At 58.3% G+C, this 22,927-nt stretch overlaps 1 protein-coding gene across 1 annotated transcript in view; it reads left to right on the top strand.

Moving 5' to 3' along the window:
- The first annotated feature begins 1,906 nt into the window (after positions 1-1,906).
- The window catches only part of TSC22D3 (TSC22 domain family member 3), a 50,010-nt gene continuing 28,989 nt past the window's right edge, over positions 1,907-22,927 (top strand). The window contains exon 1 of the mRNA XM_077826578.1: positions 1,907-2,356. Within this exon, the coding sequence (XP_077682704.1) occupies positions 2,043-2,356 (314 nt within the window). The 5' untranslated portion in view covers positions 1,907-2,042. The remainder of the gene's footprint in view (positions 2,357-22,927) is intronic.

Here is a 22,927-nt window from a genome sequence, read left to right as displayed (position 1 = left end):
TTATAGTGGTTAGGACTGTCTTCTATTTTCACATAAGAAATCTAATCACAGCATGATCAATGGTCCCTAAGTAACCACCAGTAACTTTCAGTTCAGTGATCAGTTCATGCTTATCCCTCATGGTGAGATCCTATTGAGTTACTCCATGCTGGGTGCAATGAGTTTGGTGTTAGAAAATCATCTCTAACTTTTAGAAACTCCAATTATGTTTTACTACCAGCCAAGAAACCTCCAGCATGTCTCTCAGACTGGAGTCGTCCATGATCACAAAATTTCAGGCCCACACATTACAGATTGGTGCTTAAGGAACAACACATCCTGTCCTTTAGAGTCAGTGGTCATTCCAATCCTGGCTTTTCAATAATGCCAATTATAGCTATATTCCCTCAGCAACGATAATTTCCAATTATTCTTTCCTGTTACCTAGACTCTTATCACTGTATATAAGCAATTAAAAGATGTCTATTCTTCACCTTTGCCACCTTGGTTCAGTATATTCACAACACCCTGAGTTTGGTTCCATTTGTTCCACATTTGCCCCCTTAGCCTCCTTCTATTACATCATTAGTTTAACCCCCTCCTGGTTTCTCCAGCTAGTCTCCAGCCAGATTACCAACCCCGCATTCTGAGATGCGGGCAGTCCTGTTCGTTCAATCCTGTCCCACTGGAATATGCCCCAGTGTTCCACCAAACCAGAACTTTCACCTTCACACCAGCCTCTTGGCCAGTGGTTCACCTCCAGCATGTTCTGCCTTCTGCTCCTGGGACCAGAAGAATGACCGAGATCACTTGGACTTTCCTCTTCTTCAGCTCCCCTTTGAGATCCCTGAAGTCTCTGGTATCTGTGGAGTTCCCTGTGATGCCCTCTTACTGGTTCCAATGTGCATCACCCTGGTGGAGACTTGCCAGTCACTTGCAGAAACGCACCCAATCTTACAGTGACTCTTGTGTCTTTACTCCAGGGAACATCACACCCTTCTGCTGTCCTTGTGTCTCTTGCTGAATTCTCTGTCTATTCTTCTTAACATGGTCCCCAAGGATTGCCTGTCTGCCTAGGGGGTTCCAGGACCTCTCTTGGGCATCCTTGTGGTATAACAGAAGTAGCTGCCCTCTGAGCCCCGCAGTTCTCCATTCTCGGTCGCTGTGTGGCGGTGATTTCACACTTGTAGCCAAGTTCTCTTTCCTCTGGTGATTACAAGCGGGCAGGGAGGGGCGGGGAAGTGGCTGGGGGCAGGGAGGGTGTGCCTGTTTGTATGTGAAGTGTGAATTCCCCCTCTGTACCGCGAAGGCGAGACACCCCGCTCCGCGCTGTTACAGTCACTTCCCTGCACAGGGACCAGGGTGGCATTCGCCGCCGCTGGGAGCCTGTCGGTGCCAGGCACGGGGGGGGGGGTGTCCCAGAACCCCCTCCCTGCTGCCATGCCAACCTGGCTCCATGCAGAGCAGGAGGGACCGTGTCTTCCGGCAGCACCCGGAATGTCTAGCACGCAGCCTGGGGCGGCAGAGGCTGGCGGGCAAGGGCGGGGGGGTGTTTGCCTGGAGGGAGGGGCTGCCCCGGCCAAGGGGAGGCGGGCAGACGGCAGAGCTCAGCCCCATAGATGCGCTGTGTGCCGAGGAAGCCCGGAACCGCCCTGCCTGCTGCCCACCCCTCGTGGGGGCGCTGCCCCGCTCCGCCGGCAGGGCAGGGCGTGGGGGCTCGGCGCAGGGGTTGCCCTGTGCCCCGGCGGAGCTGTCCTTCCCTGCTCCCGGGCGCCCGGCCAGCGGGACTCCCGGCGGGGTGTGCGGGGGGAGGGCTCTCCGGGTGGAGGCGCCTTCGCCAATCAGCTGCCCGGGCGCGGGAGCCGCTCCCGCGGCGAGGCTGGGCGTGTGCACTGGGCTGACTGGAGCCGGGCGCTGATCAGCCGCTGTGGCTATTTTCCTCCCGTGGCGCTCGGGGCAGCAGCGGAGCGGCGCAGGGCCACTGGGGAAGCGCAGCGGGCTCGGGCGCCCAGGGAGCCGCTCCGGGCGGCGGGTGGACGGCCGCGGCCGGCTGGGTGCCCGCGATGGCCGCAGAGGAGTGCCGCTCGCCCGTGGGGCTGGACTGCTGCAGCTGCTGCCTGGACCTGGCCAACCGCAGCGGCCTGGAGGAGGGGGCCGGGGGCGAGAACAACAACCTGGGCAGCCCCACGGTGAGCAACTTCCGGCAGCTGCGGGCGCAGCTAGTGTGCGAGAACCTGAACGCCGACAAGCTGAGCAGCATCATGCGGCAGGACTCGCTGGAGCCCGTGGTGCGGGACCCCTGCTACCTGCTCAACCAGGGCATCTGCAACAGCAACATCGACCAGACCCTGCTCTCCATCCTGCTCCTCTTCCACAGGTGAGGCCGGGCGGGGCGCGCCGGGGTCCCTTCTTTGGCTGGCTAGGACGCACCGCTCCTCCCGGGGTGGGGCCCAAGGAAGCCCTGGGCCCACCGAGATTGGGGACCGCGGGCTTTGGTACATCTCCAGGGCACGGCCTGCCTCGTTAGGCACCTGCATACCTTTCAGAAAGTGCCTCTCCGTGGCCGGTGTCCGCTGAGCTGTCTCGGATCGGGGGCAGGAGCTGATTCAGCGCCCCCAGCCTGGGCTTAGCACCGTGGAAATCACTTCGGGCGGGGGGAACCGCCCAGCAGTGGGGAGGCAGCTGTCCTGGCGAGCCCGGGTTGGGGCTGAGAGTGGCGGATCTGGGCCCAGGGGTGTGAGTTGTTCACTCCGTGTTGTTAGTCGGTCCCTGGGGTGGATGCCCGGCAGCCTGGCTGCTGGGAGCGCTGGGGCATTGCGTGTATGCAGCCTCGGGTTGAGGTTACTGTCCTGCTCCCCCCTACGCACTGGCCACCTGTGTGATTCCCAGGACATGGTGCGCCTGCCTCCAGTCATGCTGCCAGGCCCACCCTGCTCCTCCGAGCTGGGCTTGGCTCTCGGACCCGCCGCTCCATGCAGGCTGCCGCTAGCCCTATCCTAAACCTCCCCTGCGCCGCGCCTCATCACCTGCTGGGGGAGGGGGAACTGAGGCACAGGGGGCGACCGCGGGAGTGAGTGGCAGAGTTGGGGGGAGAACCCAGGAGCCCAGGCTATCCCTGGCCTGCTCTGGTAACTCGCCTGCAGCCTGTCTCTGTGCTCTCTCTGTTCTCTTCTGAAGTGGGTTATATCCCAGGAAAGCTTATGCCCAAATAAATGTGTTAGTCTTAAGGTGCTACAAGGACTCCTCCTTGTTTTCTCTGTGATCCCTGATCAAACCGCCTTGGCCAGAGTGATGTTTCTGGGGTTTGAAAGGCGAATTCCCAGGGGGCTGTGGATCCAGCTGTAGTAACTGTGTCAACCCTGAGCAAAGGTGTTTTACGGCCAGCCTGTGCGCTCCGGGGCACCGGCCTGTTGGTCTGTGATCAGGGCTTCTTGGCTGCGCAGAGATGGGGCTGACCAAGTCCCCTCCCTGTATGCGTATGGGTGCCCTGCACAACCGCATCACTGCTGCACCAGCGCAGTCACGTCACAACCCTAGGAGTTTCCTCTGGTCCCATTCACCCGAGAACTGGGTGGCACCTCTGGCCGAGATGATCCTCAGAGACTGGTGTGAGAGAGGAAAATAGCTGGGGGCCGGGGGCGACACTGGGCGGGCTGTGGCTGTTTTGCAGGCTGTGTCTGAAGCCCTAGGGAAGGTGATCTGTCGTGGGGAGGTGGGGGGCAGCATTCCCTGCTATCTCTCTCTGCCAGGGGTGGGGGGAGAGCTATCTGCCCTGACTCAGCACTTCCCTCGTGGAGCATTAGCTCTTTAACCCTCCTGTGCCGGAGTTGGTTTCCTTTATACAGTCTGAGGCACAGGTAGGGCCGGTATTTGTCCGAGGTCCCAGCTGGAGACAGAGCTGGGCTGGCTCCATCAGGCCAGGCTTCTGTAACATTCCTGGGGATCTCACCTGAAGGAAAAAGGAATCAGGGCTGAACCACCTGCTTTGCTGTGTCCCCAGGGGGTGTTTAGGGGTGGACTGGTGGTGCAAGTGTGTGACATGGTGGCGTGTGGGGGGTGTTACAGCTTCCCCTGGAACCCGACAGGCCTGCTCACACCCTCATTAGCAGCTGTGTTAAGGGGGGCCTGGCTTTGTGTTCATTATAAGGTCTGGGGGATGTTCCCCTCCCACAGCAACCTGTTGTGGGTAAGTCAGAGTTGGGCAATATGCACATCTGTGCTCCCGCACACCAGCATCTGGGTAGCAGCTCTCCCTGCCTCTGCAGCAACCTCCCCCCCACGCCTGCTTACATCTGCATGCATGTGCATTCCTGCATGCACACTTACAGGTACACACACACGCAACCTGGCATGCAGGGTTACAGGCTTGCACAAACACGTGTGTAAGCTTGTATCTTCATATGCACATGTCAATGTACATACGGGTGCACTGGGACACACGTGCCTGCACAACACACGCAAGCAGCCATGTGCAAAGCTGCACGTGCACATGCATGTTTCCACCTCAAACCAGTGTGCACGTGGCTCCTCATGCCTGCGCCAGTGCAGGACCAACATCTCGCTGCTGCCTGGTGGGGTTGACGGGGTTGGCAGCCAGTCAGAGGCTGAGGCAGGCTGCTTGTTCAGAGCCACCCTAGTGGAGTCCCTCTTCCTGGGGCTTACATAAGTGGGGCTAGCACTCAGGTGGCAAAGGCAGGAGCTGGGCTGGGAGCCAAGGCGAGAGGCATTCCTGCCCACGCCCTAATGACCATGCCTGCGGGAGGCAGGAGCTGCCTCTCCTCCATCACAAAACCAATCAAGAGGAAAACGGCAGGGAGAAGAGTGAGTTCTCTCTCCCGGGGGAAACCGCCATCCCATAAACCTGTGGGCATTCTGGCTGGGGAAGGGAAATGAGACACTGCCTGGGCCCTTGGTCCTGGCGGGGCTCAGTGTAGCCCCACCATGTAAGAAGCAGGGTCTGGGCAGTGCCAGCAGCTCCTGGCATCACCCTCCTCACACTGAATATTGCTTCTACTCACTCTGCTTCATGCTCACTGCTGTTTAGATGGGAGGATGGTTGGTGGTTACTACAGGACATGCCTAGGAGCAGGACTCCTGGGTTCCATTGCTGCTCACTTACCAGCAGCCTTGGTCCAGTCCCTTATCCTCACAATACCTCAGCTTCCTCTTCTCTAACACTGGGATGATGATCTTGACTCCTCTCCCAGGGGGCTGCGAGGCTCAGTTTGTTCCTGTGTGCAGCATGTGGATGGCAGGACAAAGCATTCCTAGTGTGCACTGCCTCTCTGACCAGGCTAACATGCCGCTAACATGCCCCTGCATCATCTGAGCCAAGAAGGCTCCCTGCTGCACGCCACCCCGTTGTTCTGTGGGCACCTGGGGGTGATGTGCTTGAACAGGACGGGAACTGCCTGCATGGAGTTGAGGCCCAGTGCCTGGTGCATCGCCCTTGGGGATCTAGAACTGTGCAGAGGCCCAATATCTTTGTTTGTGGCTGTTCTGCTTCAGCCTGAACTTTCTCCTCCTGGCTAATGAGCCCAGAGAACTGAGAGCCAGTAGCGTGGCAGGGCTGCCTCGGGGGGTGCTGGGTGAGGGCGCGTTGATAAACCACCTGCTAGGGACACACTAGAGTTGAGGCCCACCTCCGTGGCACCTTTGCTCCCTAGAAGCACTGGATGGGTTTATGGCCTTTGGTAATGAGGATTAATTCCCATCCCGGCAGGGGACAAGAAGGCCTGTCAGCAGCAGAATATCCAGGATGATCAGTAAGGTTTATGGATACACGACACCCACCCTTGGGTAAACTCGGGCAGGAGACAAGGTGGGTGGTGCTCGCCACAGGCACAGGAGTCAGTCGAAGTGGAGTGGAGGGGCTTGAGCAGTGGAGCTGGGATCCAGACCGTGGGGGAGGGGTTGGATCAGCTTGGGATGGAGAGAGCCCCTGCAACTGTGTCTGGAGTGGGGCAGTTCAGTTCTAAGTGTCTGCCCCCATCCATGCTCAGGACACACACACCCCCCACCCCACCCCGCTTTGTACAGCGCTCCCAGCCTGGCGCTGGGATGGCTCTGCGCAGGCCTCTCAGCCCAGATTCTCAAAGGGAGTCTGGCTTCTTCTGGCATTGATTTCAGTGGAAGTTAGGGCCTCAATGAAATCTCTTTGAGCATCGGGGCCTACCAGCCTGGGAGGTGCTGGCCAGGCCTCATCGCTCTGTCCTGGGAGTGTTGCTTCCAGGCGTGTTGCACAGCCTACTGCATATGCACACTTTCCTCAGCTGCATAGCCCGGCTGGGGGGAAGGCAGGCCTTCACACCTCCGCCAAGCAGATGGGAAACCCTCCTGCCTGGAGAGTAAGCAGGGAACCCTGATTTGTTTCACGCCCATGTGCACAGGTGTGTCAGTGAGGGCACGAGGCTGTTCCCTGGCCTGTGGCTCTGAGAATGCAGGAGAAGGGAGCTCAGCAGCCAGTCGCTTCCCTGGTTGTGTGGCTCACCCCAGGATCACACATCCCAGACCCAGCTGAGTCTGACTACGTAGGCAGCAGCATGGAGGAGTGGAGGGGCAGCATCACCCCTTGAGACACTTATGACCACGTGACTGGCGGTGGACAGTGGAGTCTTGGCCCAGCTCTGACCATTGGCTCTCTGTGAGTTGTTTCAGGTGTTTTGGGGTGAAGGGTTTAAGCTGGAGCCTGGGCGGCGGCATGGAGCTGGAAATGGGGTCCCCAGGCCAGCCCTAAGCCCCACACGCTCTTGTCACAAGCCAAGCTAGTGTTTAGCACTTCTTCCCCCAGCCCCTCCGCACAGCATTGGGCTGCTGTGCCCTTTTTACAGGGGTGGGCAAGTGACCTGAGACTGCCTTTGGCCCAGCGCGTGCCCCCACCAGCTCTGCACCTCTAGAGCTCAAGGACTCTGGCAGGCCTGATCGGCTTCCCCTGGCTCTCGCAGAGGCCTGGATGTGCTGTGGCTGGTTCCACTGTCTTGGCTTCTGGCTCCCACCCCAGAGCCAGGCTCTGGGCTTGGCTCTCTGAGGGCCCTGGATCCGCTCAGAGCTGTTGCGACACCCTGTTCTCGCTCCAGCTTCTTAGAGTAATTAATGCCACCTGGGCCTTTTGTAAGGAGCTAAGGGGTTGCAATGCAGCAAGAAGCAAGTGGATGCCAGTTTGGGGGCTGCGCACACACAGTCCTCCTGTCCTGGTGCAGGGAGGGGAGTCCTTGGGGAGACGTCCATCCCAGCAGGATTGTGTGATCGGCTCTGGGCAATATGGAACCCGAAGGATAATGAGAAATGTGAGGGAATTGAGAGAGGAGCAACAAGAATGATCCAGGGGACAGAGGGACTGGAGCAGAAACCTGAAAAGAGCTAAATGCCTCAAACATGTCAAATCAGCCAGGGAGCATGAGCAGGTGTAGGTGAGTGTCTTCAGAGAAGCGGAGCATGTGAAGGTAGAGGTGCTGCCTGGTGAATCCATGGGGCTGTAATAGGATAAAGCTGTGCGGAAGAAATTGAGGTGGGGGCCAGAGTTAGATTGTGGAACTGTCTCCCAAGATCAGGGGTGGAGGCCTCCTCACTGGAGACCATACACTCTGCCCTGAACAGAGCCTGGATGATAGACTGCAGGAGAGACATAACAGGGCGTTGACATCTCCTGAGCCTAGCTTGCAGCTAAGATATAATCATTGTGTGGAGCCATTAGCCCTTAGGTCACTGGCGTTTTCCAGCCCGCCAGCCCTGTGCTAGATTAGGGCGCATTCAGTGCACATCCGCAGTCTCCAAAGGGCCGAACTGTCCATTCATGCAGCAGCACATGGGGTGCCAGTGGGCTGGGGCATCAGGTGCTCCCCTGATGTGCTCACTGGGTGGCCAGCTTTTGCAGGGTAGCTGCACCACTTGCTCCCATCGCTTTTCTGCACCTTGGGTCCTACTGAGGGAAGAATGCAGGAGGAGATGGGCAGGGGTAGCAGCGTTTAAAGGGCAGCATAGAGCTGTTAGGACTGGGACAGCTACAGCAAGCACATTCCAGGAAGGCATTGGGGGGTTGGCGAACACGTGTGTGGGGATGAGCTGGAGTCTGCTGCGTTCAGTGAGCGGCGGCTGCTCCTGTTTGCTACCGAACGGCAGGAGTCTCTCCTGGCCTTGGAAAGACCCTGCGCCTCCCTACCCTGCTCCCTAAACCCAGCCCCGCCACTGCTGCGCTCCCGGTAGCCCGGCACAGCCAGCCCCGCTCCCGCCTCTGATCCGGCTCAGCGCCCGCTGGCAGCGGCAGCGCGGAGAGGATCGCGGGGAGCGGGGCTGGCTAGGGCCGTGCCCAGCCCGTGTGCAGCGCGGGCAGGGCTGGTTCGGGGCGGTGCCAGGCCGGGCTTCCAGACTCCAGAGATGCCAGCCCCGCCCCCCCGGCTCGTGCAGGGGCCTCTTCGGTAGGGCCCGGCTGCTGGGGCTGGGCGGGGCTCCGGGCACGTGGGGCGCCAGGCGCGGAGGCTTCTTATTCAACAGGGCGGCCCCTGCCGGAGCCAGGCGCTGATTGGTGGAGGTCGGGCTGCCGGCCGGGGAGGGCGGCACGTGTACAGCATGCGGGGGCGGGGGAGGGGAGCGCTGAGGGGCGGGGCCGGCCAGTGACAGGCAGCTGGTGCTGGGGGGATGTCAACCATGGTTAGCGCTGTACAGACCCCTCCAGAGCCCGCTGCACCTAACAGCACTGTGTGCATGCTGTGCACGCGCCGCCACCCGCTGCACGGAGCGGAGCACACCGAACATGAGCAGCACACGCCACACCCATGGCACACATAACACAAACCACAGTGCAAACACCCCTCCACCCAACACATTATATAGCATCATGCACTGCACATTCAACACTGCACACGACATACACACAGTTCCATGCATTGCACATGCTACCCATTACATGTGCCACGTTGCACAAAACTGCACGTTCTATGCTACACAGTGTGCCACAACGTGCAGACCCCAGTGCGCACCCAGCACAATCCACTCTGCCCATGCAACCGTACCACCTACTGTACGGTATAAAACACTGCACCAAGATACAGGAGCAACTCAGGCTATGCCAAACAACACACTGCACAGTGTAAAAACTACACATACCACATCCTGCACCCACCAGGCAACACGAAACTCTGGACAGGACTGTAGAGACATGCGTGCACACACCCAGGATTTCAGTACACACATCGCACTCTGTACAACAGACCAAAGCCAGGCCTGCATTCCACCAGCAGCCAATAGCCCTGTCATTGCAGCGATTCCATACGTATGCATCTCATGGGGCTCATCGCTGGTGGCACCTCTTCCTGGCCAAGCTCTGGTCAGGCATTGCGCCCTCCTCTGGCGACGCTGCAGCCCCTCTCGCTCCAGGAACCGCAGCCTCCTCTGTGTGACGCTGCTCACTCTGGTTGGGTCACCATACGTGTTCCCTCCTTCCAGGGTATCTTGACAAACAGGATCAGGCAGTCTTTCTGCTCACCACCCCATCAGTGCCCCTTCATCAGCAGCTGGTAGGGGGACCCAGACCCGTCCTCTACCCCCGGTCCCGGCTCAGGGGCCCTCTCATTGGCAGCCAGATTTGAGCTACTCCAGACCTTGCTGCTTTTCCCCTGAGCCTTGCCTACTACTCTGGCTCTCCTCCTTCTCTGGACTCGGCAAGCCACACTCCCTCCTCCCAGGGATCGTAGGATACTTGCCTCTAGCCCCAGGCACCCCTCCTTTCTCCCAGGGAGTGACTGGAGACTCCTTCCCTCCAGCCCCTTCTGTTGCCAGCTTCCTGGCTTGTATAGGCCCTGCCTGTTCCTGCCCAGCTGAGCCTGTTCTTCAATCCCTGCTCCCTGACTCCTTCCCCATGTGCAGTCTGGGCAGTTAATTGGCCCCCGTAGCCATCTTAGCCCCTTCAGGCCTTGCGTGGGGCGAACACCCTGTCACAATGCTCACTAAAGCAATGATGGCCCAAGGCACAGCGGGCGTGTGAGACACCTGGCTGGGGAATCTGCCACTTGTCCTTTAAATTGCCCGGGCTGCTGCAGGGGGCACCTAGTGCTCTGCTCCATAGTCCCATTTTCCTGGCCAGCGCTCTCTGGATGGAGATGCCCCTCATAGCTGGCAGAGTTGGGGCTAAGAGCCAGGCCCCTGGGTAACGGTGAAGAGCTGATCCTGGTTACCTAGAGGTGTGCACTGAGCCCGGCTGTTCCCCAGATCTGGGTTCTGATCTGGCCCATTATAGTCAGACGACTCCCTGTCCTTTTGCTTAGATGGTTCTAACAATGCGTGATTCACCCTAGGGCTGGCATACACCCCCCAAACTGCAGGCTGTATGCTAACGGCACGCTGTGTGCACAGCCCCCTGACACCTCGTGTCCGTATGCCTTCCTGGGGCACTGAACCTATCGTGCTGTGAGGGGGAGTTCCCCGGAATAACCCAACTTCCTGTAAGGAACCCCCATCCTAGCAGGACGGGAGGAGTGTTAAAGGGCCAGCACTGTATTTGTTTTATACTTGGAAACCTTACAAAGGCCATTTGTCTCCCACCCCAGCCTGGCATTTTCCTCTGCCAGGATTCAGCTGGTTAGAATGCTGCACTCCTCCCAGCGTAACCCCAACCACTGGGGGTGTGGTGCCTGGGGATCCACGCAACAGCTCCACCAGAGAACCCCACCAACCCCAGGCATGATAGTGGGCACCTAGAGCCGTAACCACTGTGGATCCCTCTGCGGAGGTGAGACCCAGGGCGTGCAGCCAGAAGGCAGAGCGGCACGGACACCTAGGGGGGAAGAGTGATGCAGCTGTGTGCCCCTCTGCACTTGAGCAAAAAAACGACCTTTGCACACCATCCAGGGGGACAAGGGGGCTGCTATAAAGCTTTTATTGGCCCAGATCACCTGGAGGAGCTGTGAGCAAGCCATGCTGGCTAAAGTCACCCTGTCTATTTATACTACCCCTATCAAGACTGTATCTGAGCACACACAGCCATTAACTAACTTATCACCACACCACCCACGCAGCTCGCCCAAGGTCCCCCAAGGAGCCAGGAATGATCACCTCACAGCCTGTGCTGGGACATAGGGACAGCCTTGTTCTCAGGTGGCCACCCTGCCTCTCCCATGCTGGGTTCCTTGTGTGCAGTTGGTCATTGTGTATTTAGATGTGTATGGGGGGCGGAGGGGGAAGGGATGAGTACACCCAGTGCGTGGGCCCAGCACATGGAGGAAATACATTGAACTAAACTAATAGCCCCTCCCTGCACCACATTGCATGGGTAACCTAGTGACGGGCGGAAGGAGAGCCTGGCACCAGACTCCACCTGGCTGCAAACTTGGGCCCTACTGTGCCCATGCCCTGCAGCTGGAAGGCTGGCCTTGGGGCTAAAGCACTGGGCTGCCATTCAAGAGCCCCAGGTGCAACTCTGGCTCTGCCACTGACTTCCCCAGTGAGTCCCTTCCCACTCTGTGCTCAGCGCCCCATGTGTTGGACATGAGAAGAAGCTGCTTCCCCTGGTGGTGGGTGCTGCGGGCTGGTCAGTGATGTCTGTGGAGAGTTCGGTCATAGAGCCATGGGGGGTTGCAGAAATGCCTAGAGGCTCATGCTGCTCTGTGGGAGCTTGGGAGGTGATGAAGCTGAGCCCTTCTGTGGGGGGCAGTGCTATGGATTCTGGTTGTATCCTCTCCGGGCACTTTGCCCGCACTAATGAACCTTGCTTTGCTGGGTGGGCGACCTGTGGCTGACATTCGGTGTCTGGAGGTCCCAGGCCGACAGCTGTCTTTGTCGCTCACTTGCTGTGAGGCCATGGCTGAGTCACATTCAGCTCCTGCGCCATGGGCACCCCAGGGTAGGGTAAGGGTGCTTTGAGATCCCTAAGTGGACAGGTGTTGGGGGGGGGGGGGACACATCATTCTACTCAGGTTTCACACAAGGAAATGGAGACCCAGAGAGGAAGTGACTGCGATGTGTATGGGGGCATACAGTTCTGTTTCCTTATCAGCTGTGGCAGAAATCCCATCACAAAACTACTGCTGTTTGCCCATTGCCATGGTCTCTGCAGGCTGCCCCTACAGCTGCAAGGACCCATGGAAGAGGGGAATGGAGCTTTGCCAGGACTTGCGCCCCGAGACAGCAGCATGCTAAGGAACTGCAGGGAGCACCGTGCAGAGTGGGGGAGTTGTCTCTGCTGCCCCAACCCACCCCTGAGCAATGAGAGGTCCTGAACTGAGCTCCTGGGGAGCACAGGTCCCCTTCAGCTGTGCCCAGAACACGCCGGACGAAAGAGCCCCCCAAGTCTGTCTGTATGTGCTGGAGACATCATGGGCCTAATTCTCCACTGCTTGCATCTCATGTGTAATGCCAGGTGGGTGTCAGTGCTGCACAGGGCTTCGTTTCCATTTTACGATGGTGCAGGGCACTGGGAAATCCGGTTCAATACATCTAGGCCCCCCTGGCTCTCAGACTCAGTGAAGATTAATAAGAACTGGTATTTCACCTTTCCATTCCGGTAGGGTCTGGTGCTCCCTCTCAGAATTGGGACCCTATGTGCCAGGCACTGTACAAACACAGATGAAGTTCTGGCAAAGACACTGCAGAGGTCCACCAGAGAGCATGCAGAGCCAAATTCCCACCCTGGCCCATTGTTCCTTTGGCCTTTCTCTGTCTAGTTTACAGGGTTGCTTGTTGCACTTAAAGAAAATGGCTCTGGGATGCAAATCCAGGTGACATTGGTGTAAAAGGAGATCTGCCCCTCCCCCAGATTTGCATGGATGGTGCAGATTTAGGACAAGCCTATGTGATTTTTGGGGAGACATTTGTATAAAGTCAAGCTCCGGCCAGTTTGCTTTAGCTCTACTGAAAATATCCCGGAGGAAAACGGCACTGCCCAGGCCTCACGCATCAGGTTCACAGCCAAAAGGGACTTCACATACAGGGGCCCTCTTGCTTTAACACTTCTTTGTCTATGCAGTCCCTTGGCAAGTCAGGGGTGGGTGGGCTAGAGCCAGGCACAATGCAGATGCCAGTAATATCAGCATCTCTGAGTCCTGGCAATACACCACAGGACTTGGCAGGTACGCTCCCTGTCCGGGTGCCCCCCACCCCAGCTCTGACCTGTAGCTTCCATGCTGTCCTAGGTGTTCCGCCCAGCTCTGCTGATGTCCCTAAATCCTCACCTGCAGCTCCCGCCCCCCACTATTCCAGCCCTGGCTCCCCACATACAGCTTGGCTTACAACCCTCAATCCTGATCTTCTGCATCCCCTGCTACTACAGTGCTGGGCTCCCCCATGAAGCTCTGCTGATGCCCCTCAGTCCCAGTTCCCTCCAAACCCTGGCCCATGCCAGTCCTCAGCAGAGGTTGCTGCCCCTGCTCAAGCATGTGGACAAACTGGCAGTTGTAAACTCAGGCGAATGGGATGACATTCGTCAGCGTTTGCAGAGGCTGCGGCCGTGCTAAGTGTTGCTATTAGTACAGGATTTCCATGCTGCTCCCCAGAGAGCTGCCACTCCTCCCAAGTCTGTCATCCTGTGTCCTGCCAACAGGGCCTGCAGCATGTTAGAGCCCTGCACTGCCTGGGACTGGTGGTGCTGTGAGAGCTTCCTAGGAGGGTGTGCCAACCCACAGCTCCACCTCCGCCCCGATGGGTCTAGAACAACACCACCACTCAGCACATCCCCTCCATAGGTGGGAGTCTGCTACAGGTCGCTGCCTCTTACAGAGGGGGAAACTGAGGTATGGGGTGGGCAAAGGAACACATGGAAGGTTGCAGATCAGTGGTGGAGCCAGGAACAGAGCCAAGTAAAGCCGGCTGCCAGCCCTGTGCTTTAACTCCTAGACCATGCCTGGAAAACTTTTACTGTGGTGCTGCAAGCTATGGCGCAGCTTGGAAATCGTAACATGTTGCCCACCCGCACAGCTGAGACCCCTCAGCGGCAGGCCAGCTTCCGGGGGATTAGGAATTGCAGTGTCACTGAGGCTATGAATAGGGTCTAGCGTGAGCAGCGAGTGAGCCGTGGCAGCAGCCGGGTGGGGGATGTGGCTATAGATGGATCACCTTGTGCTGAGGAGTGGGAAAGTGCCGCCCCATTTGGGATGGATGTGGCTGGTACAGGCGAGTGCTAGCTAATAAATGAGTGGTCGTGTGTTAGCGCAGCTTGTCACCCATGATAGCCACTGCCACCGCCCCTGGTGCTCATCTGTTATCCTGTGAAAGAACCAGGCCCCAGGCTCGCTTGGCAAGGGGAGAGGACTCTGCCCAGGAGGGCAGCGGGTGCTGGGCGTGCCGAGAACAGTTCATCTCTCTGACTTCCCGGGGACTTTGCAACTGTTTGGTTTGGCCTGTGTTGGAGGCAGGCCCCGCACAGTGGAGCTGGGCTGTGGATTGGGTACAGAGCTGCCTTCTGGGTCTAGGCATTGGCTCAGTCCCTTCTGCGTGGGCGTGGGGGTTGCTGCTAGATAGGCACAAGCTGCCCTGGTGTTGACTCCCACCTGGTACGGGGCAGGGAAGGTCCCAGACAGCATCTTTGCCTCTCCCCTCTGGGGATCCCCTCCCTGCACGTGCACCCCGGGAACGCCCTGGTCACCATGGAGGAGAGCTGGCTGCACTCCCTGGATCTGGGGCCCACTGTGCAGGGGCAAGCAGCTGCCCGGCCCTGGGAACAACAAAGGACCATTTGAACAGCGTGGGCCATGAACCAAGGATGGGGACGAGGTGGGGGAGGGAGATAGAGAAACTGAGACAGGCTGGCAAATGTCAGGGCCTAGACAGGGAGCCCAGGGTGTTCTGGAGAGCAGCGTGGGCAGGGCAAACCCTGTCAGGCACAGGAGGGGAAGGGTGGGGGGAGGGCATTGGCTGGGGGCTCTGGAGACTTGGGGTTGATTCCTGGCTCTGCCTCCAGGCTCCCTGTGTGATCTTGAGCCCATTACCTGTGTTGCTCTGGGCCCCAGTCCCATCTGTGCAAGGGGGAGAATGCGGCTTCCAATGCCCGGGGCTGGGTGACTGGGAAAGTCTCCCATGGGCATCAAGTGTCCTTCAACGGCTCGAATCCAGCCCCTGCTCGGGTCCTTCAAGGGAGGCCCAGGACTTGCACGCCCAAGGTGTCCAGGCTGGGAGCGACGCTCACTTCCCCGTTTTCAAGGAGCACTTTCTGTCAGTGGCAGTACACGTGTGTGCAAATGTGCTCTCCCCCAACTGCGCACGCACGCAGCCCTGGACACACAGTCACACGTAGGCACGCCCAGGGAGGCTCCCCAAAGGACAGCATGCAGCCTGTGGTCCGAGCTTTCCCACCCAGCCAGTAGCAGGCATGACTGCACCTGCTCGGTCCCAGACACGTCAGGTCACAGGAGGCTGCTCTGGCAGGACGCACCAGAGATCTGAACACTTTGGCAAACCCTATGTGCCTATAAGAAACCCTTCCATGTTTGTTGGGGTTCCCCCTGACTAGTCAGCAGCGGGGGTGCTAGTCAGTACAGTGCCTTCTCTGAGCAGCTCTGTAACGTCCATGAACGCTGCTGAAAGTGCCGGCCCCTGTTGTGACCATGGTCGCAAAGCGCCTGAGGGCGCCAGCTTTCCTGCCTGGGCTCTGAGCGTGGTTGTGCAAAGAGCCTTTGACTTTTGGGGGGTGTGGGTGTATGTATGCGTGCATGCACTCGCTAGTGCTCACACCTGCAGGTGGAGTCTGTGGAGGGGCTGGGGGAACCGTTCTCCGTGAACAGTTGACAGGCTGAAGGCCCCCCCGTTGCTCTGCTGAGTTATCTGCAAGCAGGTTGCATGGTTTGTAAGTTTCTCCTCTCTCCTCAGCTAGGAGAGGAACAGGCTGGGTGGGGAACTGCAGCTAGTGGCATTTCTGTGATGAGGCTGCTGGTCGTGGTTGGCCATAGGTTGTTGCTTAGGGCCGCTGGTGTGGACTAAGAAGCTCCCTTTCTCTCTTTGTGATCTACCTGCTCCTAGCCCATTGATAAACCTGTTGTAGATAAATCATTGTGTGCGGGCTTCTGATGGGGTCGCCTGCAAACTTCTCTGCCCTGCTCTGGGGAAATCTCACTGTCTTCATGTGAATGTTTGTGAATGAACAAACACCAGAGACTATGGACAACAGCGAGGGAAACTGGCAAGGTTCCTCACTTGGCAATTCACGGATACTTTGTGCTGCCTGCTCCTGGCTCTAGTGGGAGAGAGACCTGTATGCAGGGTGCATGGTGCGTGCATGTGTCATTGTAGTTGTGCTGGTGCGGGTGTGTTTATGTACATGCCATGTGAATGGTGGGTGTGTATGACGGAGATGGGTGTGCAGGGCACATGTGTATCGTTCTGGTGCTGCTCCTGCAGAAGTGTTGCTCTCCCTGAGGGGCATAGTAGGTAATAAAAGGCCCAGGAGAACAGGCAGCTGTCTAGAGAACAAATAAGACCTTCCTTTATGAGTGTGTTCTATTCTGGAGATCAGAGGAGCCTCCACAGCGTTTGTTCATTAGTCATTGTTCCATGTCCAAGCAGGCGCTTGGAAAATTGCAAATCTGACAACTTCCCGCATTCACAAATCCAGCCCCAAGGAGGAGCTATGGGTAGAAAACCAAAAGCCGGTCTCTTTCCGCCCTGTGCCCCTGCATCTCAAGCTGCTGTGCTAGTACATCTGATTGCCTTTCATTGGAGCCGTGGGGGCTCGGGTTTCTGGAGCAAGTCCTCTTTTGGCAGGATTACCCTTTAATCCTGCCTTTATACAGCTTGTGATCTGTCTGGGTCATCACCCATCCTGGAGCCTGCGGCATGGCCCAGAGCTGCATACCTCCTGGGCTGCCGCCCCGCAGGACACTCACCATGTGTGTGTACACGCGCAAGAGTTATTAAAAGGCTGCACGCTGTCCCCGGGCCGTAGCTCGCTGGTCGGCACGGAGGTATATTTGTGCGAGTAGCACGTTGCTGGACGCAGGACAGAAGTTTGTCATTCTCTCTCTCTAAATATATTTCAGGGGATTTTGCTGTCCCGGTAAATGATGACCCAGGGTGGGGCAGTTGAGGGAAATTACTCCACAGGCAGCTCTGAACAGCACAAATCCTGGGGCCGCATGCTGAGCCCCTCGCTCATTTTTTTGCTCTGGGCGGACTCCCGCTGCATTCAGTGAGTGCTTGAACCTGAGGCGGGATACAACATTTGCCCTTTGTTTGGGGGTCCCCCAGCCGTTTAAAACACTCGCCTTCGACTGGCAGCCCTGACCTGACCAGAGTCCGTCTTGCTGTCTAGCGGGAGCCTGGAAAGCCGGTTTCCCTCCTGCATTCGTGCTGGCGTGAGGGGGCGTCTATGTCATGCTCCGTGGTTTCAGTGTTAAGTGTAGCGTTCGCCCTGCAACCTTGTGAGTGGAGGGGAAGCTGTTCGTGGGGTGCTCTGACACCGGGACACCCAGGGGTCTCTTGGCAGCTGGATGTTCACCAGTGGCAGGAGGCTTAGAAATGCCAGCGCTCGTTAAACCCGTTAGTGTGATAACCCGGCAGCGAGTGCTTTAGAGCTGTTTAGGACATTGCCCAGGTTGGGGACTGGAGCTTTATGGGGCAGCAGGGATAGAGCTGCAATCCTCTCACTCCAGAAGCTTGAGCAAGGAGAGACTCCCCATTTGCAGCCAGGGCTTGACACATGGTTGTGCAGAACCGATTGTACCCAGCAGAGGGCAGCGGTGCACACACCCTTGTCCAATACAGTTGACCATTTATGGGAAGAAATGCGCCTCGCTGGGTGACATCTGGGAACACGATGCCGAGCGGCTAGACGCAGTGCAAGGCAGCGGGGGCCAGCAGCCCGCCCCATGTGGGCTGGACCGTGGCTCTTTGCCAAGCTTGGGGCTTTCCAACAGACGCTACAGGTACAAGCCCAGCAGATGGCTTGTTGTGTTGTGTTGTTAAATGTCAGCAAGGGAAGAGTTTTAACTCAGTGTCCCAGCTTAAAATACCCAGGATTCTTTGCAAAGGCCAAGCAGGATATTAATAACCGGCTCAGCCCTGGTGCATGCAAAAGGGAAGTTTGTGCGTATCCTTGGCCGACCTCTTGCAAGGAGACTCAGCTGAGCGGGCCAGGACAATGGCCTGCGGCTCTGTCGATAGATCACAGAGCCACCTCCAATTCTGGCCAAGCTCGCTGAAGTGCCTCCAGAGGCTCAGCCTGATGGAGCCCTCAGGTGCTGGGATGAATCTCTTAGCCTGGCTCAGATTGGGCTGGAGAGGTCCTGGGAACAGGCTTTCAGACAACAAGTGAGGCTTTGATGCTGCCCAGTGGCTGGTAGCTGCCATATTGAATCAGACTGTCTCCAGCCAGTGTGGAGTCGCCATGTCTTGCACGCACTGCTGCATGGGGGGAGCCAGAGCTGAGCCTCTTGCATGCTTCATTCCTTATTTGTCCCCGCTTCTCCCTGCACAAAGGGGATTGCTGGCCACGCTGGGTGACTCATCCCCATGCTGGCAGCGGTCCAGGAAGCAGTGAGCCAGACGTTATGCAACGGGAGGACTCGTTAACAACACACCACTGGAAATACACCACTTATGAAGCGGCATGCTCCGCCCTCACACCTGCCGTGAGCCCTTCCATCCTGCTGGCCACTAGGTGCCAAGATGCACCACCTGATGCCTGGAGAGCCTCCAGGATTTGGAATCAGTGTGCTTAGCCACCCAGGGGGAGGGTCTCTTCCAGCAGGCCTCTGACCAGCGAGAGCAGTGGGCATGGCAGCGGGCGCAGGGAGGCAATCCTGAGTGCCCCTGATTAGCACTCTCTCTGCTTGGTGTGCAGCCTGTGAGGGCCCTAGTGAAACACGTCTGGTACTGGGCTGATGTCCTGGTCCGAATGAGTGTCTGCTGGTTCTGGAGAGCTTGCCACTGGGTGCAGGGGGCAGTTCCCAAACTAGAGGCCCAGGCTGGGATTCAGGGGCATCAGTGGGTGTGGGGAGCCAAGGATGAAATAGTGGGGCAAGAGAGGGAGCTGTGGGGTTCAGGAACAATGACAGAGCTGTGTGTATGGGTACCCAGGGGTGGGAACTGCAGGTTGGGATTGAGAGTGTCAGCAGAACAGTGGGGGAGCCCAAGTCTGGAGGAGCAGGGGCTGTGGATCGGGATTGAGGGGCACCAGCAGAGCTGTCTGCTTTTCCGTCCCTTTCTTTGTACAGCCTGGCACTACTGCTCCTGTCTCACAGGCACCGATCTTTGCCAGACTGACTAAGAACCCCAGAGCCGCACGAAGCTGCTGCTGGTGCTTTGTGCTTGGCCATAACCTTTGAAGCATCAACAGAGGAAAGAAAGGTTTCAGAGTAGCAGCCGTGTTAGTCTGTATTCGCAAAAAGAAAAGGAGGACTTGTGGCACCTTAGAGACTAACCAATTTATTTGCGCATAAGCTTTCGTGAGCTACATCCAATGCATCCAATGAAGTGAGCTGTAGTTCATGAAAGCTTATGCTCAAATAAATTGGTTAGTCTCTAAGGTGCCACTAGTACTCCTTTTCATTTTAGAGGAAAGAAAAGAGATGGAATTTAAGGGTTTGCTTGAAAGCTGGCTGGCGTGGGCTGGGAACGCAGCAACCTGGGTTTGATCAGTGGTTTCAGTTCCCTGTTCTCTCCCCGTGCTGGCAGCTTCCTGGCCTCTCTCTTCTCATTATATAACATGCTACCCCTCAATTAATGGCACGACTGCTCCCTGCACGCTGCAGAACAGCAGCTGCCGGCGCTAAGCGTGGCTCTGTGCCTTTGGCTTACTAGTGCAAATTGCCTGGTGGTTCCTTCCTGGGGCACCAAGGGCCCTGCCTGGGGAATGGCTTCCTCTGGGGCATGTCTTCCCTCTGGGGCAAACCAAACAGCTGAGAACCGGCCCTCTGCCACAGCCAAAAGGCCTCAGGCTGCTTGGCTAGCGTCTGCTCTGTCCTAGCCCGGGGGCAACACGGGCGTTTCCCCATCACCATGCGGGGCAGGAACCTACCTAGGAATTACTGGGCCTGTAGCCTAGGGCGTGAGCAGCATGGACAGTGCTGGGAGTTTGGATTTGACCTGAGTAACAGCAGGGGGCAGTGCTCGTTCCTCATCCAAGCCTCTCCTAACATGCCACTGCCTCTCTGGATCTGACCAGGCCAGGGGGAGGCGGGTTGGACCGGCCCCCCACCTTGGCTCCCCTGCCACTGCCCCATCTGAGAACCCCTGCTCAGTGCTCCAGGAGAAGGGCCCTGCCAGTGCGGGCGAGTGACTCGCTGAGCATCTGCTCCCATTCGTGCCCCAGCATCCCACTGGGAACAAGCAAACACCCAGTTACCCCTTGGATCCTAGGCTTTCCGTGACCCCCTTGGGCTGCAGGGAGCTCAGGCCTGGGACATCCTCCGGGGAATTGCCCAGGCTTAGCTTAATTTAATTTCCTCCCCATGTTGCTGACCAGCTGTTATTTGCATAAGGCCCTGTCCCTGGTGGGTCGTGGCCAGTGGGGATTGAACCTGGGACCTCCAGATCGGAATGAAGGAGGCAGAGGGGGAGGGCTGGCGAAAGCCCCCATCTCAGCGTGTGACACTCTTGTGTGGAGCAGCTCTGACCTTCCCTGTTCTCGTTACATGAGATGACCCCGGTCCGGTGCGCCACTCTCCAGGACAGTGACCTTCGAAAGCAGCCCGTTCTGTTCCAAGAGTGAGATGCCCGGAGTGGCGAGGAGGGTTCTGGGCAGGGTGATCCCAGGAATCTAGGGCTTGCCGTGTTCCAACAGGCAGCTGGGCATTGTGGCGGGCAGCGAGGTGGGGCAGGGCATGCTGGGGGTGCCTGGCTGAACAGTCTTGGCCGTGGGATCCCATGGGTTGTGGCCATGCTGCCAGCAGGGCTGGGAGCCCCACTGCTGACTGTGGCTCGGGGGGACATGCCCCATTGTGCTCTGGCACCATCAACCAGCGCTGCAGTGCCTGGAGGGGGGCCGCCCGCATGAGACATCAGGGACCTGCTGAGTAGGGCTCACTGGCAGAGCGTGTGCCTGACCCCTGGTCCCCTCACCCGTGGCCTACCTTAGTCCCCAGGGCCCTGGAGAGGCCCCAGCAACAGGGACCCTTTCCCAAAGCTCCTGGCTCTGTCCCACTTTGCCCTCCTACGCAGTGCCAGGCCCTTTCTTGAGGCCCTGGGATGAGATTCTGATTCTGTCTGAGTTTGGGCCAAAGGATCGGGTTGGTTCTGATCAGAGCCCCAGGGGTTTGCGACGTTCTGGTCTGGGGTCCCACTGCGGCCAGTATAGAGATTTTGGTATCAAGTTGTGACCCGGATCTGAGCCGCCCTGGGGGCTGGGGTCCGGCGCTCTGCTGCAGGCTCATCTTCTGGCCGGGCCAGTCGGCCTGTCGCTAGGGCCACAGTAGGAATCAGGGCCTAGGTGTCGATGAGCCTTGGAGGATCTGGGCCTAGATGCCACACCCCTCACCCTGTGGTGCATGCCCAGGACAAACCCTCTGCCATGGGACCCAGCAGCCTCCTCCCATGTGGGATCCCTGATCCTAGGACCGGCTCTCACATGGCAGGACAGGATCCAGTCAGTTGCCTTGGGAGTCCAGTAGATGCAGGCTCAGGCTGGCAGGCGGGCGTGAAACGGCTGTGTGCTAGCAGGGCCATTAACATGCATAGCATGCCCTTCCGTCCCCACCAGGATGCTGTCGGGGGAAGGGGGGGGGAAGGAGGCTGAGGTATGGGGGGCTTCCTACACAGCACCAAGAAAAGGGAAAGAGCTGAGGAGGGGAGGGGGGGTGCTGTGGGGGGAGGGCTCTGGCTGGCACAGCCACTCACCCACACCCTCTGGAGACCTAGTCCTGGAACCTGCCACCTCTCCCAGCCACAGGGGCAGCAGGGACCCCCCCTGCCCAGCAGGGGGCAGCGCGTGCATGGGGGGGGCAGGGGGGCCACTGGGAAAGTGGAAAGCAAGAGAGCAAAGCCGCAGCTCTGTGCAGGCCTGTTCTGCGCGCACATGCCAGAAAACACAGAACTGGGAGTACTGCCAAGTGCTTTATCAAAGGAAGCAGCCTGCCCAACAGCTGGAGAGGGGAGCCTGCCAGCTGTCTCGCTCCCCCTCCCACAGCCTTTCAAACACAACAGGTTGGAGAAGCCCCGGGTCTGCGGTTGGTGCCAGCCCCTTGCGATCCGCTGAGGCCGTTGGTGAGAGCGAGGCTGCCAGACTAGCAGCCCCCGCCAGCCTTGCCTGCCACAGAGCTGCCTCTGTTCCGCCGGGCAGGCGGGGGCCCTTGGCAGCCTCCCGAAGCGCATGGATGCTCTCCAGGGAGTTGCTAGACTCCCCTTGCCTGCAGCGGTGCCTGTTGCTTCAGCCATTGCATGGGTGGGGAGGGGGTGTCATTTCTCCTCCCCCAGGCCTGTACGAAGAGCTACTGAGGGCTCCTTAGCTGGATGGGTTTGCTGGTTTGTGTGTGCCACAGCTGCTTCATCACAGCTGTAAGAGATGTTGGGTAATTAGTTAATTAATTTCAATTTGTTTCTTGAATCCCCGGGGGACAAGAGAGCATCACAACCTGGGTTACGGGCACTAGCTCTCCCCATGACTGCTCTGGGTTGGAGAGGCTCCTGGCCTCACTGCAACTCTCAGCAGGAGTGCTGGGGAGTAGGGGGCTCAGATTCCCCAGCCCTGCCCCTTTGCCTATATTCCCACTGAGCTTCCGGAGGCAGCTGAGCAGCACAGCCATGGGGAAGGCTGTCGGCCTGGGATTTGCAGAGGGGCGAGGAGCAGTTTCCAGGGTCTGGTGAGACTTGGACAGACAGCTGACCCAAGTCGCAGCCCGGAGTCTTCCCAATCACCGGAGCAGATGGGGTGCTGCGGGCCTGTGGCAAATGCAAAGCGCCCCCTTGCATCTCACCCGGCTGCTGCAGGCTCCAGAGTTGATGCCAGTCTCCAGGGGTTGTGTGGACACAAAGAGTTGGAGGCATTTTTGAAAATCCCACACCTATCTGGCCCAGACCTATCTGCAGCTTCAGGTGC

Source organism: Eretmochelys imbricata, chromosome 9 (genome assembly GCF_965152235.1).
Source record: "Eretmochelys imbricata isolate rEreImb1 chromosome 9, rEreImb1.hap1, whole genome shotgun sequence".
Lineage (NCBI taxonomy): Eukaryota > Metazoa > Chordata > Testudines > Cheloniidae > Eretmochelys > Eretmochelys imbricata.
Note: the sequence above shows the minus strand (reverse complement) of the source record. Positions and strands in the feature narration are given on the sequence as shown.